This window comes from Mus pahari, chromosome 22, assembly GCF_900095145.1.
Source record: "Mus pahari chromosome 22, PAHARI_EIJ_v1.1, whole genome shotgun sequence".
Classification (NCBI taxonomy): domain Eukaryota; kingdom Metazoa; phylum Chordata; class Mammalia; order Rodentia; family Muridae; genus Mus; species Mus pahari.
In genome coordinates, this window is record NC_034611.1 from 212,904 (window position 1) to 231,596 (window position 18,693).

The window sequence follows — 18,693 nt, forward strand, 5'->3', positions numbered from 1 at the left end:
ACACACACACACACACACACACATTTATGCATACACACACAGACTCAGATGTGCTCGCATGCACACACAGGTGCATTTCCACATGAATAAGCATGCACACACATTATATATACATATACATGCTCATACATTTACAAACACATATAAGTATGGAATTCTTTCTTGCTCATTCCTATAATTTTTTATAATGAGAATTTCTTCTTTTCAGTTGTGAATATAAAATATGGAAAATATTTTCACTATAAAAAAATAAAAGTTTACATTGTTTCTATATTCTTGTTATAGTATACCTTTATTATTTATGAAAGTACAGAAACATCTCTACATTCAGCTAAAAATTAGTGAGTGGTATGCAATTGTTGATTAAAATCAATAACTTTATTTTATTTTGGATTAATACCAAATATTCCTAATTATCATAGACACCATAAGTATAGGTTACCAATAAATATTAATCTGGTAAGAACTTTATTTGCTGCTATATGTATGCTATTAATTAATTTCATTATTTGTTTAAATTAATTTATACATTTTAATTTATTATACAAAATATCATTAAAGTGACTGTTGCTATCTCTTCAACAAAAATTTACTCAAGAAATATGAATTTGAATGAAATCCCAGAGGATGAGAAAAATGCTGTATTCCTTTTGCATCCAGAAAATTGGAAAAATAATCAGATTTCCAGGTAGTCACCTGGAAAGTAAAGCATACTAAAGAAAAAACAACAACAAAAAGGTTGTTGCCCGTCTTGAAACACAAGATTGCAGCTTTTTCCACAGTGCTTTTAGTCACATTGCAAAACCACACTAATCCATAAGTTTTCCAGTAGGCTGACCTCATTCTAAGGCACATCCAGGAGCAAGAAGAGAACCACAAATATGGCTAAAAATTAAAATACCAAGAGACTATCGTGTTGATTTTTTTTTTTTTTTTAGAAAATGATACTGATTTATTTTCACTTCATAAAGATTGTACTGAATTTCCTTTCAAAATCAAAAAAAGAGGGCATCAGTTCTGCTGAGTCTGAGATCTATTGCTTAAATGGTCTTTCAAGCCAGAGGAAATTTTCTTTCTTTTTCTTTTTTTAATTGGGTATTTTCTTTATTTACATTTCAAATGTTATCCCCTTTCCTAGTTTATCGTGTTGATTTTTAAATTCTGATCTTACACATCAGAGCTGCAGTGACTGACTGCTAAAAATGAAATGAGGCTCCGAGAATTCTGGGGCTAGGTTATGAAACAGAGCTTCTATTTGGTTCTCCTTTCAGATGCATCTTGACGAACTTGAGCCAACACATTATACAGCCAACCACAGGGGAAGATTGGCGGGAAGGACACTGTGGAGAGAGACCACACAGAGGGATCAGCAGCTGTGAGATTTCTTGGCGCAAGCTTGAGAACAGGAGAGTACAGACCCTCAGGTGATGGTGGCTTAGGTCCAGTAATAAATGAAAACCTCACCCCCACCACCAACTCCCAGGGACCACCCAGCTAAGCCTACGGAAAAGGCCCGGAGACGCTACTGAAGGCCAGTTTCTTCTTGCTTTGCACTTGACTATGTACTTTGGCCTGTGAGGTTTTCCATAGAAACTGGAGCTTTTGAGAAGGAGATACAACTGTTTCTAAACTCACAACTTTGTGTTTTCCAAAACAGTGTTTATATCTGTTACACAGAAAGTGAAATAAAATTTAAAGCATGCTTATACCTGTTTGGCTAACCTTATTTTGTAAAATGTATTCATTCGTGCACATATATGTATAGATATACAGATATAATGTAACAACAATTAATCAAAACAGAGGTATGAATTTGAAAAAGGAGCAAAGAGGGGCATTGCAGGAACACTTGGAGATAGGGAAGTGAAGGGTGAAATAATCTAATTATATTGTAATCTCAGAAAAAGAAAGTTTTTTTAAAAATCTATTTTTTTTGCTCAGTGCATTGAAAACAAGAGAATAAAGTCAGAAGAATTTATAATTTGTAATTTATAGTATATTTATAAAGACTACAGCAGAAAATCATGTAAGTAAATTTAATTTTAACCCATATTCAATAAATATTAATCAATAATAATTTGAAAGAGATCATTTATCAAATTTAATTGTTTCTATGTGTCTAGTTGGAGACCAACAATGTAAAATTTTTAAAACTTTCCAGAATAAAGTAGTAAAACTGTACGTGTCCTGGGAGAATTATTACTAAAGCCTAATGACCGCATGGTCCATGTATACATAGCTTTTAGAACACATGTATTTGAGTATGCAGGTTATTTCAGACTTTAGACTGCCAATTACTCATACCCATACTATTTAAATGGAGGTTGAACTCTAACAGATTTCTATTTGATTTTTGGTTTGTAAATCAAATCAAGATGTCTTAAGAGTCTTTTTTCTTTCTCTGAACTATTTACACAGCACTAATTTGAAGTCAGCCTACACTAAAATTACCATTTCTTCATAAAATTGGTACATGAGATATATCAGAAGTAAAGCATGGTTATTTCTGAGCTACATATATAACACACGCCCACCTACTGGAAAGGGCTGTAATGCATTCCTTCCAATCGGGGATGACTTCAGGATATAAGTACCCTGTCTCACTTGTTCTGAAGAACTCTGTAGTGGTCGGGAATATTCAGAAGGCTAAGAGGCTGCACAGACAGCAGCATTACCCCGAGGCAATGAATGTTTATTCAAGTTTCCTAGAAACCACAGAGATGTGAGTTGGGCTTCTCTTAAAATCTACTTTCAAATGAAGCCTCCACAATCATGCAGGAAGCAGCAACGTAGCCATTTAAAACAATGCCATTTCATTTTATTAAGTTTAATTTCTGAAATGGAAATTTAATATCCAGACAAACTCAAAAGACAGTCTGCTTTTCCAGGAATACTATTTCATTATCATAGACTCTAATGAGCCTGTCCTCAGTGGCTAGAGCAGACAGTAATCTGACACCATCCTTATATTTGTCTATAAAATTTGCACTTATTCATCTCTTGGTCGAGACCTTTATAGCCAAACTTTCCTCCTTGCTGGCCCTCTACAGCTTCCACTATAACACTTTGAAGGGCTTCTTATCCAAAATGTAAATTTTGACTCAGTTTTACAGGATGGAAGTTATGGCATTTCCAACACCTGGAGCCAAGACCAGTAAGAACACAGAGCAGCAAGGTCGGCCTTTGCACAGTCATCTTTCTTGGATGCTGAATTTATTAGTCTCTTTCCAACAAGATTGTTCTTTCTCCTAAATTATGCAAGAGATTCTCCAAAATGTGTTCACTCCAACATTCTCTTCCATACCTTCCTCTCAATCTCTTTAAACGCATAATTTACTAGTTGTTATATTTTCTTCTTGTTTTGCCTCCATTGTTCTGAATCTTAATTCCCAAATGAGAACTTTAAAAGCAGAACCCTGTTGTGTGTGTCTTGTGAGATTTCTGTGACTCCTAATGTATAATTTGCCTCAGAGGAGATATGATTGTTCAAGTATGCTTCCTCTCTGCTTCTCATCTCACCAGATCCCCAACAGCAGGCAGTAATGTATGTGGGTGAGTTAGGTGCAAGTGGTAGAGTAGGCATAATGCACCTGTGTTACGCAAAAATAAAACTCTGGAAACTTGAATTCTTTTTGTGAGTGCTATTACCTTTTAATAGACTTTCTGGTAAACCAAAGACTACATTGCCTTCAGTACATTACTACAAACAACGACTTTATTATTTGTATTGATGTTTTATTAAGATGGAAGTAGTATAGACTGGGGATATAACCTGGCCAGCCATTCTAGTTGAATCTGTGAGTTCAAGGGACAGTGATACTTTGTCTCAAAAATAAGATGATTAGTGATAAAGACACTCAGTGTTGACCTCCAGCCTTCACATCCACACAGTCACACATATACACACAGGCACACACACACACATACACACACACACACACACACACACACACAAACACACACACATACAGACACATGCACAAACACATATACATATGTGTATACAATCACAAATGTTACACACACAAAATAAACAGGCAAAAAATAATAATATAACTTATTAGTTCTTTACATCTTGATCAGTGAATATGGGATCAATTTCTGTCAATGAATTTCTTCATTAGGTATATTATATATAAGCCCAATAAATTTCAGAAATGAAATTCATTAGTTGTATTTATATCCCAACAAGTTTTAGAAAGTCAAATCTAGAAAAATGCATGATGCAAAAAATTCTCACAATAAATTACAGTATCTATTTGTTGGAGTCTCCCAGACCTGCAGTCACTGCTCTTCACCACCTGGGGTGATCTCTGCCAGGCTGGTTCTTTGTTTCTGCCACTGTTCCCCCATCGCCTCCGGGCAGATGTTAACCCCTGCTGCTAGGCACCTGATTCTACAGAGACAGCTTTCCTAAAGATCCTCCTACCTGTTCACATCTGGACTGCCCCAAGATTTGGGCTGGGGGGAAGGGCTTTTCCCATGCCATATAAACCCGGTGCTTCATTAAACATGTGGGCTTTGATCAGGAAATCTTGTCAAGGCCTGGTTATTTCTCTTTTCGCAGTCTTTTCCCTTTCAGCCCAGCCCTGCCTTTTAGGAAGAACCTGGTTCAAGTGTGACTGCAGACAAAAACTCTCAGGCAGAAACTCACATCTATTTACATATTGTATTGTTTATTTTGCTCATCACTGGGACCAAAGAACTTGTCAGAAACAATGTCAAAAAGGACATTTTTAGTTTGGATCAGGTTTCTGATAATCATAGTCTACCATAACTAGGAAGGTACGGTAGAGCAGCTGGCCTATAGCAGAGTGACCAGAAAGCAGTAGCTTGTTACATGGCTACAACTAGAAAGGAGTGAGCCAAATGGGAACCTGAAGTGGGCATGCCCATCAAGTCCCTTAATGGCCTCTCTCTGTCAGCTGGCTTCCATGTGACAAAGCTCTTCTAACCTCCCAGAAGAGCACCATTAACTGATGACCAAATGTAAAAACAGATGAGATTTGGGGTGGCATTTCACAACCAACCTGTAACAAATAGCAATAACTTAGGTTTTTAAAGGCAAAGGAAATGCTAATTGTTTCTATTGTGTGTGAAACAGCCTTTTATATTTTAAAAGATTAAAAATGAAAAACTCCTTTGATTAATTAGTTTTTAAAAAATCTTATGTAAACAAAATAACTGAAACCACAATTTACCCAAAAATTTCCACTTAAACCAAAGACTGATATTAGAAACACACCAATGCAAGTCTACATGCTTTCAACACAACTGCTATATTGTACTCTTTGATTATCTACACTGCTGTTTACATATTTACATTGCATATATTTACATCCTATGCTGTCTGTATTAATTTTTTTCCATAAAGGTAAAAAATTCGTATTTTTCCAGGCAGTGAGAGATACATAAATTCTATACTCCTAGTTTCCCTTACTTGCTAGAAGAATTAAAATCAGTTTGATAAACAGAATATCTTCTTTGAGACTTTTAAAGACTACTGAGGAATAATTTTCCCTGAACAGTTAAAATATAAATGATGATACTAAGCAAGAACTATGATTTATATGTATTAGTATGTATAAACATATATGTGCATTACATATAAATACATATGACTATACATATATGGTATTTATATAATGGTTTTCGAATATTTCTGTTTGATCATCTCATGAGAATTTGGCCAGCAGTCCTTTTATCCCTGCACTGCTATCTCAGATCCTGTTGCTATGTTCTGTGCTCAAATGGCGCAACTCAAACTGCGCTATTACCTTAGCTCATTTGTCTCTCAGATTCTAGCTATATCTAATTAGTAGAAGACACTGGTAGTCAGACAATGTGTGTGTGTGTGTGTGTGTGTGTGTGTGTGTGTGTGTGTGTGTGTGTGTATGTGTGTATACATATTCTCTGTTCCAAGCCACCTCCTTGTCCCAGGTGTCCTCTGACTTCTGAACCCTGGGCACTGTGAAACAAGAGCTTACAGTAATGGAAATTCCACTTACACTCAGTTCCACCAAGATCCCTTGCATAGAGCCACAGACACTGTTTCACAATGTTCCCTCATCAGACTCTCATCATTTTTATCGGCTCAGACTCAGCTGATGGTCTTTGCTCTAGAGCTCACTGGGGAAACTAAAAACATTCTCACAAATATAATCTCTTTTCTTTAACAACTGAATCCAATTGTTTCCACACTTGTGGCCTCAGATTTGCTGCTAAAATGAATGAAATCACATTGTAGAGGCTAAACATTATCCATCCTATGTAAGGTCCTTCATTAACGTAACACATTCTCTCCTAAACTGAAAAGTAAAAGCATTCTTATCTTACCCACTGGTTGCCCTCTCACTTCTCTGGTTTCTCCGGGATCATCTCAGGGAGTCAAGGTGACATCACCACTTGCTGCCCTCACTCTTCCTATGTCTGCATAGGGTTTCTGGACACAAATCAACTATTTACATTCTTTTCTCTTATGAGCTTTTCAATGACACTGAAAAACTGTTAAACTCTTTGTTACTTCTCCTCCTGCCTTACAAGAAAGCTATGTCACCTGCTCCTCCAACCTTGCTGAGTCTTTGCACTCTGTCTTGGTTGCCCTTTTCTTTTTATTTAAAACCCACATATCACACTTTGGGCCAATCTAAGGCATCCAAACTTCAGTCCTTAACAATCTTCTCTTTGATTCAGGCAGTTACAGCACGGCTAAGATAACTCCTGACAATATCTACAACCCTTCCATTATTATTATCTCAAATCCCACCTTCTCACTGGACACACTGAATTCATTTAAGGATGATGTGGTCCTTCAAACTCAGTCTTCCCTAGAAAAACCCTGTGATGTCATCTTCACTTTGCTCTGTTTCTCATTCTGCCACAGGAAATGCTTCAATTAAACATCAAGGTGCTGGGAACTCTTAACATAACCTCATATTCTTCCTTACCCTTTTTCCTTCAGTATAAAGTGAGTCAACAATATCAATGAAACACATTCTGAAACTGTGTCACTCCATCATTACCAGGTTCATGGTGGTCCAAAGCATCTCCCAGAGAGTACAGTGATATCTTTCTAACTTAATTCTGTCTAATCAGAGTAATTTTATGACATTTCACAGTACTTTGAGTAAAACGTGCTGTGCACTAACTTTTGCATTTACTGAGAATACAAAAATCCAGTTTTCTTTTTACTTGAGAAAAAAGTGATTCTAGTCAATGTTCATGTAACTATATCTTTTTTTTTTTTTTTTTTTTTTTTTTTTTTTACTCCTCTAGCTGTTGGAGAACATTCAGTCTCTTTGAACTGTAAACATCCAATCTTATTCCTCTCTTTCTGGAGTAACAGATTTTGTGTATGGTCTTTTTCTGCCTGCCACAACAGCCTCAGCTTCTGTGATTAGCTGAAGCATTGTCATCCAGTCACAATTAAAAGGTGTTACCAAGATGTAATGATAGTGGCAGGTTAGTTTTCTGTCATTTTTATCACCTCACTCAGCTTATGTTTGTGAACCTGTTGAGTTTTCAAACATACTTCATTTTTGATATTCTAGTACAGTGTCTGAAGCAAGAATGTACAGCCAGTATCTACTGAATATAACAAATTTCAAACTTTCTGATGCAAATCAATTGTTATTATAGCTTTTACAATTTTAAAGACAAAAGATAGACAGAAACCTTGTCAGTAGTTCTCAGCCTGTGGGTTGCAATCTCTTTGAGTCTCATATTGTTACATATGAGATACCCTGTATAGCAGGTATCTACATTATGATTCATAACAGTAGAGAAATTACAGTTATGAAGTATCAACCGGGTAGTTTTTTGACTGCATATCACCACAGCATGAGGAACTGCGTTAAAGGGTCACATTACTTGAGAACCCCTGACTTAGACTTGATATAATACCTGTACTCCTGTGGAGTGTTTTCATTATATAAATTCCTAAGACAGATGTGTGAAGAAACAAAATTTGCAAAACAATAGAGACTAGTCCTTAACTAAGTAACATTTTTCTTAACTGTGATTGCATTTATATAAATGGATATTTTCAATTTCTCATGAAGGTACACAATATAGACAACTGAATATGCAAAGAAATTGGATTTTCTTATAAATGTCACTAAATTTGTGATGTGTCTGTAATTGAAGTTGAAACTTTTAGCTTGAAAAGATTTAGCACTGTGACTACAACCAGGCTATATAAAATGCTGGTCTGGAAAGAGAATGAAACAAAAACATGCTAATTTCTTCTAACCAATCTTCATTGAACTAGCCTTAGGCCATTGTATCATTCAGTTGTCCCCACACAGTCAAGTATCACAGCACACTCTTGACCTCTTTTGCTCTGATATTTTAAAGAAGCACTTGCAAGAGTTTCTTAACTTTCAGTTTTCCTCCATTTTGTATTCATCCCAACCCATCATCACCCCTCACATCCCACTTCCTAACCCTCCATTTCCTTTGTAGTGCCTTCCCTTTATCCACACCTCTAGTCTTCAAACAGTATCAAAAGCTCATCTTTTTGTTATTGTTGTTTTGCTTGGTTTTGGGTTCTGTTTGTTTGTTTGTTTTGAGACAGTGTTTCTCTGTGTAGCCCTGGCTTTCGTGGAACTCACTCTATAGACTGGGCTGGCCTGGAATTCACAGAGATCCAAGTGCTGAGATTAAAGTCATGCTCCACCACTGCCCAACAGCCCAACAAGAGCTCATGTCTTAAATGTCTCTATCTATGGAGATCTTTGCTCTCCTCCTGACTTTACTGGCTGAATGCTCATGAGCCATAGCTTTATGCTGCAGACTGGTTCCATGAATCCTACTGCTGCTTGTCTAACCACAGTTTAATAAATTCATGTGGATATCTATATAATATACACCATTGAGCTCTAGTTTTCCATAACAAAAACAGTTCCTGAAGAACACATAGTTACTTGTCACATGCAAAGTATAACAATACTACTTCAAAAATGAGCTTAAATGATAGCACATTGGGATGACCTGGGAAGAAAGTGGTTCCTGCATATAATGTTAAAATTTCTATCTTCCTTATAGAGGAAATATGAGACAAGTTTTGGTTTGGAAAGAAGAGGTGAGAGCAGGTAGGAAACAACTAGCTACCCTTTCTGGGAAAGGAAGAGGTAATGTGTAGATTCTGCCTCCATCTCCTGGCATTATATTGAATGCCATATAATCAGCATTTTTCAATTTTCACAACATTCTAAAAGTCCTTCTCAGTTTGTAGGATGTGTAATGTTTTTTGTTCATATGTAATCGAAAATAGAAACTGCTACCAATTTCCAAAATTCTGTATTATAACTCGGATACACAGGCCTTTCATGAGGAAAGGGAATTTTATTTCCTGGTTGCCTCCTAGCCAGGTAAGATCTATGTATCTTTAAAAAGGTTTCTTTGAATTTTTCAGAATGCATGAACTATAAGGAGGTAATATTTATATGGCCACCACTTCTCACTACCTAACCATTACACCACCATTTTCTTGTTGTAGATAGTTGCATTCCAACCATTTAAAGCCTAAACCAGTGATGTCTGGGGCAATCCTGAAATCAGGCTCTCCACTATTCAAATGTTCTCTCTCTCTCTCTCTCTCTCTCTCTCTCTCTCTCTCTCTCTCTATATATATATATATATATATATATATATATATACACACACACATATGTACACACACACACACACACACACACACACACGTATGTATAGGTACTAAAGAGACCTATATTGTACCTCCTAATTAAATCTCTGTCTTCATTTTCTCTCCCACTTCCCTGGCTCACTCTCTCAGCCACACAGAACAACATGTTGAGTCTGGACAGTCAAGAGGGGAAGGGTGCATTTGTTACTGAACCCTAGATATTGCCTTATAAAAAGGAACCTCCCAAGGTATGCTGAATGAAGGAACAAACCCCAGTACAATCCCCAACTCTTTACACCATTTTTCTCTATAAACCTAGGTAGCCAGCTTCTATTTCATCTCCTGAACTCCAGCAAGTTACTCCATTAATACAAACTTTAGTAAACGGGGTTTCTGTGTTATTTCTTTCTCCAGTATTGCCATTGTAGTGGCAAAAACTTCCAAAGACAAAAATACATTAATTTTAAACAGCAGATACTTTCCCAAAAACATAAGTCCCATGAATTTTAGTTTTTGTAGCTAAAAATACTTTTAAAAATATAACTAATGTTTCTAAATAATATTTTTATGTTTATAGACATTTCTTTCTTTAGATTGGGAAAGGTTTCCTCTATGATTTTGTTGAAAGTATTTTCTGGGTGTTGGAACTGGGACTTTTTGCCTTCTTTTTTTTTTTGCTTTTCGAGACAGGGTTCCTCTGTGTAGCCCTGGCTGTCCTGGAACTCATTTTGTAGACCAGGCTGGCCTCGAACTCAGAAATTCACCTGCCTCTGCCTCCTGAGTGCTGGGATTAAAGGCGTGCGCCACCACACCAGGCTCGCCTTCTTCTATTTCTATTGTTCTTAGGTTAGGTCTTTTCATGGTATCCCAGTTTTCCTGGAGGGTTTGTGTCAGGAATTTTTTACACTTAACATTTTCTTTCACTGATGTATAAGTTCCTTCTACTATATTTTTTACACCTGACATTTTCTTGAGCTAAAGGGGCCTTATCTGGCATCAACAGGAAGGAGGCCCTTGATCTTGTGAAGGTTTGATGCCCTAGTGTAGAGGAATGCTAGGGCAGTGAGGCAGAAGTGGGTAGGTGTGTGTGGGAGAAGCCTCATAGGAGCACGGTAAAGGGGGATGAGATGGGGGCTTTGCAGAAGGGAAACTGTAAAGGGGATAACATTTGAAATGTAAATAAATAAAATATCCAATAAAAAAGGATGATAGAGGTTGTGAAGGAGGAAATGAATAAATTACTTAAAGAAATAGCGGAAAATACAGTCAAACAGACAGAGGTCTTTAAAGAGGAAACAAATCCCTGAAAGATATACATACAAATGCAATTAAACAGGTCAAGGAAATAAATAAAACTCTTCAAGACCTAAAAGTGGAAATAGAATTAATAAATGCAAACTGAGGGAATCCTGGATATGGAAAATCTAGGGAAGAGAATAGCAACATCAGATGAAAGCATCATCTAAGCAATTCTATTAAAGAAAAATTAAAATACTATTGAGAAATTAAGCTATCCTGTTTATTATTTTAATTTCTTTTATGCCTATTCTCCACATTTGCCTTAGATATTATCTTGCTTATTATTTCTCTTATGCCTTCATTTAACACATATATTTTAGAATTGAATTAAAAGTCTAGAAATGAAATAAGGCATGCATATATTTCACTGAAACTTAAGTATTATAAAGAGGGTACAGTAAGGTATTTGGGAATGAAGAAGATGAATGAGCCCACTAGAAAATTTTTGGAACGATGACATCTGAGCTCAATTTTGAGGGATACACAGATGTCTGATAAGAAGAGGTGGAACACAGGCATGTGAACATGGAAGATACCAAATGGAAGAAGCAGCTGCAGAAGCATGTCCTTCATTCAGAACAGCAAACAAGCCAGTGTGAACACAGGTCGCTGAGGTTCATGGTGTAGACTACATGTGCGTCCTTGCCTGAGTTACTCTAGAGCCTTTAACTTTTTAACCAGGGAGAAGTTAATAGATCTTTTGTTCAACTGAGTGACCCACACAGACAAGCTGAGGGAAAGGTCAGCTTTACCAAGTGTGAAGAGGATACACTAGGCTATAAAAGAGGAATGAATTAGTGCAGTCTGCTAAGTGGGAAGGTATAATGCCAATGCAGATTTGAGTAGAGGAACAAAAGTTTAAATAAAATAGAAGAGGTAGGGCTCAAAGACATTTGTGAGGTGGATACTAGCACTGGATTAGCAGATGCACATTCATGTGTGTGGTGCAGAAATCAGATGTGTGGACTTGAATACAGTTATTTGTCTGTTTCTTGGAGAGGACTGAACAGACACTATAAGGCCCTTGGCTTTCTTTTGAAGTTACCGTAGAATGAGTCTACATGGAGGCCGCCCCACACATACTAGGAAATGCATGAAGACAGTGCAGAGAACATTGCCAGACTGAAGTATGGAAGACAGAGCCATGGAAGCCTGAGGATATTTCAATTGAATTGATAAAGCAAAACCCAGAGAAAATATTTTCCCATGTTGAAAAAAAGAAGGCTATAGAGTCATAAATACACAGGAAGACAGGCTCAAAGAAAGCACATTAGTTCACCAGGGCCTCTTCAGTGCCACCTCTGGGCTTTATATTTTTCCACTGGTTTTACCACTGAAATAGCCTGGGCCCAGAAGGGCAGCAGACTGTCAGAGTTCACATTCCAATAAGCAAAAGAGACAAGATGTGAGCCTGCTGATCTACACATCAAGTTCAGTGTTTGTAGTTGGTGATCTCTTGTCCCTTCATTTGATGCCTTAAGCCTCAATTCTTAACTAACCCTGCAACTCTCCTTGGGGTTTCCAGTTTCTATCATTATGATGTCTGTGGTTACAGATTCTTCCCCAGCTCTGGGCATGTATCTAGCTAGCCTGATTCTCCCAAAGCAGGCTGACTGTGTCTGGTATCTACATTTGTCTGTTTTTCCACCTTTTACCCACAATCTCTCTTCTTAACTTTAAAGGTACTGATCACCTTTATGAAACAGGACACACCTCATGGGTGGTCTAGAAGAGCTCTCACAAGAAGGAGTGTTTCAATACCTTCAGATCAAAGAATTTTTGTGCCCCATGTATGTGAAGATTTTAAGTATATTTATACATTTTACTCATTCAAACTATAAGCTCTTCAAGAAAAGGTCTGGCTTTCAATAGTAATATTTAACTGCACATTAAGTGATGATAAGGGTAGGCATGGGGATGTGACATTAATAAGTTGGCTGTTATAGGACTATAATAAGTACCAATTGCAAATGTGGACATTGGCTGTTTCAACAATTAATCTGAAAAGGCATATAGACTATAAGAGGACATTGAAAGTTACACAGAAAATGACTCCAGCCAACTTCAAGATTTAAGCTTTATTCCTTAAAATAAAAGCATTTTAAATAAGCAAGCTAACTCTATTCTAAAATACTGATCTGCATCAGTCTTTCATTCTTATGAAAGTCATAATAATATAAAATATAATCGATAATAGTAGCAATAATTATTTTTAAATATCCCTTCAGTATGTACTCTAAGATTAATGTCTCCTAATATTTCAGTGGGACACAGAGATCTGCAGCCTGGTTAAAAACAGGTTCCAATGTCAATAGTATCTAAGGGCAACACAACATAAACCCTGGCTGTTGCTGAATCTATATTTCAAGGATAGAAAGAAACCAATGGATCAAAATGAAAATCAAAAATCCCAAACTAGGCATTATACATACTCTGCAGTTTTGTTTGTTTGTTTTTGCAAGTAAACATGAGAATCACAAAACTTATTTTTCATGATTGTAATATTAAATCACACACAGAGACCATAACAATCCCTTATGTAGGATTGAGTTCTTAAGTTCTTCTGTATTTTAAATAAAAATCCAAAGGAGAAGCTGGGGAAATGGTTCAATCTACAAAGCACTTACCATATAAACACTAGGACCTAGGTTTAGATCCTTAGCCCTATCATAAGTGAGGCACTCTTCTATTCCAGGCAAGGTGGTGTAAATTGATAAAGCTAACACTGAAGAAGCATAGACAAGAGGAACTATGGCTCTCATTGGCCAACTACTATTGCTGGGTCAGGGAATCTCAAGTTCAGCGAGAGAACCTGTCTCAAAACTAAGGTCGCGGGTGATAGATATATTCAACTGGTGACTTCACGTGCATGCACCTACATGTGCACACACATATCAACATTTACATGTACATACACCTCATACACATAAGCACACATGCAAACATGAAGCCACTTAAGAGCTACCATCATTAAATAAACTTAGAGAGGATCCATAATTTGCTCCTATTGAAAGCTCATTACTGAAGGAACTTAGAGTTTTACCCCTTAAGCACTCAAAAAGAAATATATTTATTTTGTATTCAATATTATGACATCACATCCTGCAAGGAATTTTGAGAACTGAACAATCTCTTTAGATCCCAAATATAAGTAGTGCCAGGAAGCCTAAAAATCCATTACACATCTCTTCATAACATATTGTCACCTTGTAATATTTATCTTAGAGAATTAAATCTCAGGTTATTTCAGTTAATCATCACAATTCTTCTTGGCATAAATAGCCTTAAGGAGCATGCAGCAGAGAAACTTTAGTAAGTGGCCATTCACACAGCCAGTGAGTGATGTGACCAGGACTTCTACATGGTCCCAAAAATCCCAGTTTCTGATAAGGTGTCTTGAATGCAACCTTTCTTTAGCATAAAACATTTTTTTAAAGGTTAAAATAATGTATTGTACTATTTTCTAAAGGGTAATGGAAAGTTAGAACAGCCATGTTTCTAATGATTTATCTAAAGGAATAACCAGCAGAACTACTGTAAATACAGGGTAAAAAGGAATAACAGGAATGCACTACAACTACCTACATCACACAACCTATCTGAAGTGTGCCTTGAATGTGCTCATTAAATAAACTTTGCTGTCACTGAAGTATTGGCTAGCTGACTTTGCTAGCACAGTGCATTCTGAGTTCATGGGCGTAATATAATACAGTTTGAAAGCTTGTCTAAATATGTAAGGTATGCAAATAATTTTAAAGAACTAATTTTGTGTCCCAAACCTGTTGATTTATTTGAGGTAATTAAGGACAAAATGATTCTGTTATATTTACACTTTGAAGATTACAAACAATAAATTGGCTAAAGCAGTTAAACATAAAACAAGTATAAAGTGATTTTCATATTTGCAAGAAACAAAGGTCTTCGTTGGGGCATACATGTGTGCCAACAATTCAGAACTCTTCACTAAGTCTCGGTCTGAGTTGTGTAGCTCCACTATTTATAGGAAGATCCTAAGAGGCCCTAAAGCATAATCTTTCTACTAAGTGAATTGAAAGTTAATATGGGAGCTGGCCAGGTGGCTCTGCCAATAAAGGCAAACCCTGAGGATTAAGGTTTGAGGACCTGAGTTCATGTGCTGAGAGAGCTGACTGCTGAAAGTTGGCCTCTGATTGCCACCTCTTCATCATGGCATGTGACCCCTCCCCCCGCACACACACACACACACAAAGAATTAAATGTAAAAAGAGACATTTGAAGTCAATACAGGAACTATTTAGGAACGGGGTGACCTACCTTTAAAAGCAGAGTTTAGAAGAGTACTTAGGAGCAGTGGATCTGAAGGCACTTAAGTTCACAAGGAAATTGAAAGAGCTCTTAACAACAGAGACATGGACAGAAGAATGTGCAGATGAGGATATACTTGAAGAAAATGTTAAAAACTAAAGCAGAATGAGTGGGAAAAGACTAAAGAACAGCATGAATGAATTTATCTATGCTGCCCTATGCACCAAGAACATTTCTTTGATATACACCATGTGAATAGTGTCTTACCATATACTCCATATTAGAAGCTGTTGGATACACCTGACTTCTCAGTTTATTATGGAGATCCAAGATGCTCTGCATATCATTGTCTGTGATGGCTCTTTTCCCTCTTTGCTTAGCTGTCCACCATTCACCATCCTCATCCATGTATTTTTCCAAAAGTTTCTCCAGCAAAGTGGCATTAGGAACCACCATAGCTGGAACTGCTCTAGCCACAAATAGCAGTGCAGTCACTCTGAGCCACTCCTGTGCCTTACACATCATAATGAATGGCCTCTGGGTTTTCCCGGGGAAAATCTCCAAGACAGGCTCTTCCACTCCTTGTGGCTATAAGACATGTCACATGATTCAGATGAAATTATATTATGATAGCAAACCCCAACACATAAGCACTCCGGTTTTGAAAATACGTTTTCTAGCACCTCCATTTTTCCTAAAGAACTTTTACAATGCGCTGTTGACACAAAATATTTTTCCAAGCTACCCACTAAGCCAAAAGTCGAGGGCAAAAGTAGCCGGGGAAGCTCAAGGCTTGAGAATAATTTCTGAATTACAAGGTTTTAAATGACATACCTTACAATGAGTACTATTTATATAGTGTTTTATTTTTGTCTGGAAGCTTTATATTCTGCAGAAACTTTCAAGTTTTCTATTTAATTTGCGTTGTTTTATTTTATTCTTAAAAGCACAATATCCCAGCATTTCATCTCTGGTTCATAACTAGTCATACACTACTCATGCCTGTGTTACTGGTACCTGGAGATGGCCCCATGGTTCACTGCAAATGAATGACTCAGGCCCCTCGAGCAACTTTTTTTTTTTTTCATCCATGTGCAGATGGAGAAATCAATCATATTCCCATATTCCGGCAAAGTTTGTGCCCAACATGTGAATTTAACCCTACCAAGCGTGCTCCTGGAGAACTTCAGAGTATGTCCCTCACATACAACAGGAGCCCACGGTTCACTGAACCCTGCAGGGAGGGCGTACCCAGGACAAGTTGAAATGAAGTGTTCCTGCCCTGCAACCCATCTACCCTGTCTTGGCCAGACCTTTCTCTACAAGTCAGTTTTTCCTAGATGATGTTTCCAAATAGGGAACCAGGAAAACCTGGCAGCTGGACCACTCTGGATGCAGCTTGTGCATCGCCCTTACCTCTCCAGTGTGATGTTCTCCGGAGAGCGGAGCCTGACAGGATGGCTGGTCTCTGAAGCTGCTCCTTGCCTTGACTCTTCCCTTCACAGAGGCGACAAGGACCAGGCCACCGCGGGAGTCAGAGAGAGGTGCTGGCTGACCCCTTGAGTCCTTAACTGCGACTCAAAACAAGCCTAGGAGGAGCAGTGGGCACGGGCTCCAAAGTTAGCAAAGTGCCCCTGAAAGCAGCTTTCAGAGTGGGCTCCCGGTGTTCCAGAGACCTAGGGTGAGGTGGGACAAAGGAAAAACTCCCGGGGAACTCCTGCTTCAGCTTGCAGAGCCCTGGCGCCAGGCGCTTCCGCCGCTCCTCAGCACTCGCATTTATTGAGGTGCCTGCACAGGCACGTGATGCCAGAGCCCTCCTTGACCTCCCCCCACCTCCACCTCCACCCAGTTCTGGCCCGAGGCCTGTGGGAGTCGACTTGCAGCAAGCCAGGAGCTTTCGTGGGCGTGCACTGTGCCTTTGTGAGTGGAGGCTGGCAAGGTCTGGACCCTGGGGCAAGAGAGCCCTTAACTTCTCCCACCTCTCTCAGATCAGACACCCTCCCCCTCTCTGATGGGATGCTGAAATTACTTACAGTCTGGTTGCAAAGCCCCAGAACTTGAGGTAAGTGGGCACGGAGGTACGCTAAGAACTTCCAGTCTTGTACACACAAAAGGAAATCTAGGGGGTGGGATAAAAAGAGAAACACATTTTTATTTTCTCTAATGGATCCCCTTTGATCTCTAGTTTCTAGAAGGAAGAAGTCTTTCTTTGGCTACTAAAGCTTAATGAGGACCAGATGGAGAAAGACTTTCAGTAGTCTATTGAAGTGGATATTGCCTGACAGTTGAGACATGTCAGGAAACATGCAGCACTGGCTTCTGAAAAGGGATCACCAGCACTTGGCATTTGTGAAACTAAGAAGAGTCCTTTAAACAATGTATCACTGATAGACTGTCAGGGTCTCAAAATTCAGTCCCAGGCCAGATACCTGTTTTGCATCCTAGAGTAGGAATTTACTAATTGTAAACTGAAAAAGTTTTGCCCTACTGAGTGTGGTGCAGTTTGTACAAGCACACTTTGTTTTGAAGTGGATTATCTAATTCCCCTGTCTTTGCATCTGCTCTTTTGAGAGTCCTCATCTCAAATTTCTGTCTCTATATCTGGAATGTCTCAAAGACCAAATAAAAACCCTGTGGTAGGGATTATCAGATTGTTCCAACCATTACCTGCCTCTTTCCATTATCCAGCTGCTCTTCTGTAGTCAGGCCCCAAAGTCCCTGGTGGCATCAATCCTTGCTGCCTACAACAGCAAAGAATGGGGCGCAGACATATCAGAAAGAGAGCCACACTGAACCTTCTCAGGTATAGATTCACAAGTTTTTTCTTCAGCATTGTACATACAAAATGGATGCAAATTTGTAGTTTGGGAATATTAATTCATAATTAGTGTCCCTAGCATTCAGGAAACAGGGCTTTTACATCTAAATCAGTCCAGTTTATGGTAAAGGACAGGTGATATAGTAATAGCATAGTATAGTATAGTATAGTATAGTATAGTATAGTATAGTATAGATGGCGATCATGTCTACATGGAACACTTTATGTGTCATTGAAAATCATAGAATTAATTGAGTTAAAAATTGCATATATTTGAAATATTTGAAGAGGAACTTTAATAAAGATGATAAGAAATTTGGTAAGGCAGTTATCATATTTTCATATAAGAATGGCCTAAATATTCATCATATTAAGCATTAGCCTTCAATAATCTTGCATTTCCATTTACTATATAAGCTTTTTTGATACAGTTCATGTTTTTATTCATTATTGCAAAGTCTACTTGTCAACAGAAAAGCACAAATTATCCACATCAAATGCATGTCAAAATGGTACTTTGATTTATGACAGAAGCAGTCCCTTGTAAAGCCATGGTGGGTTGTGGCATTTCTACTCTATTGTGGCAGATACTGTTGTGTACTTGGCCAACAGAGAATCTCCCACCTCTTTGTTCCATCTGAATCTG

At 37.9% G+C, this 18,693-nt stretch overlaps 1 protein-coding gene across 1 annotated transcript in view; it reads right to left on the reverse strand.

Moving 5' to 3' along the window:
• Crispld1 (cysteine rich secretory protein LCCL domain containing 1) overlaps window positions 1-17,302 on the reverse strand; it is a 37,229-nt gene extending 19,927 nt beyond the window's left edge. The window contains exons 1-2 of the mRNA XM_021222037.1: window positions 16,646-17,302; window positions 15,497-15,817 (exon numbers count right to left, since the gene is read on the reverse strand). Of these exons, the coding sequence (XP_021077696.1) occupies window positions 15,497-15,754 (258 nt within the window). The 5' untranslated portion in view covers window positions 15,755-15,817; window positions 16,646-17,302. The remainder of the gene's footprint in view (window positions 1-15,496; window positions 15,818-16,645) is intronic.
• Window positions 17,303-18,693: the final 1,391 nt, after the last annotated feature.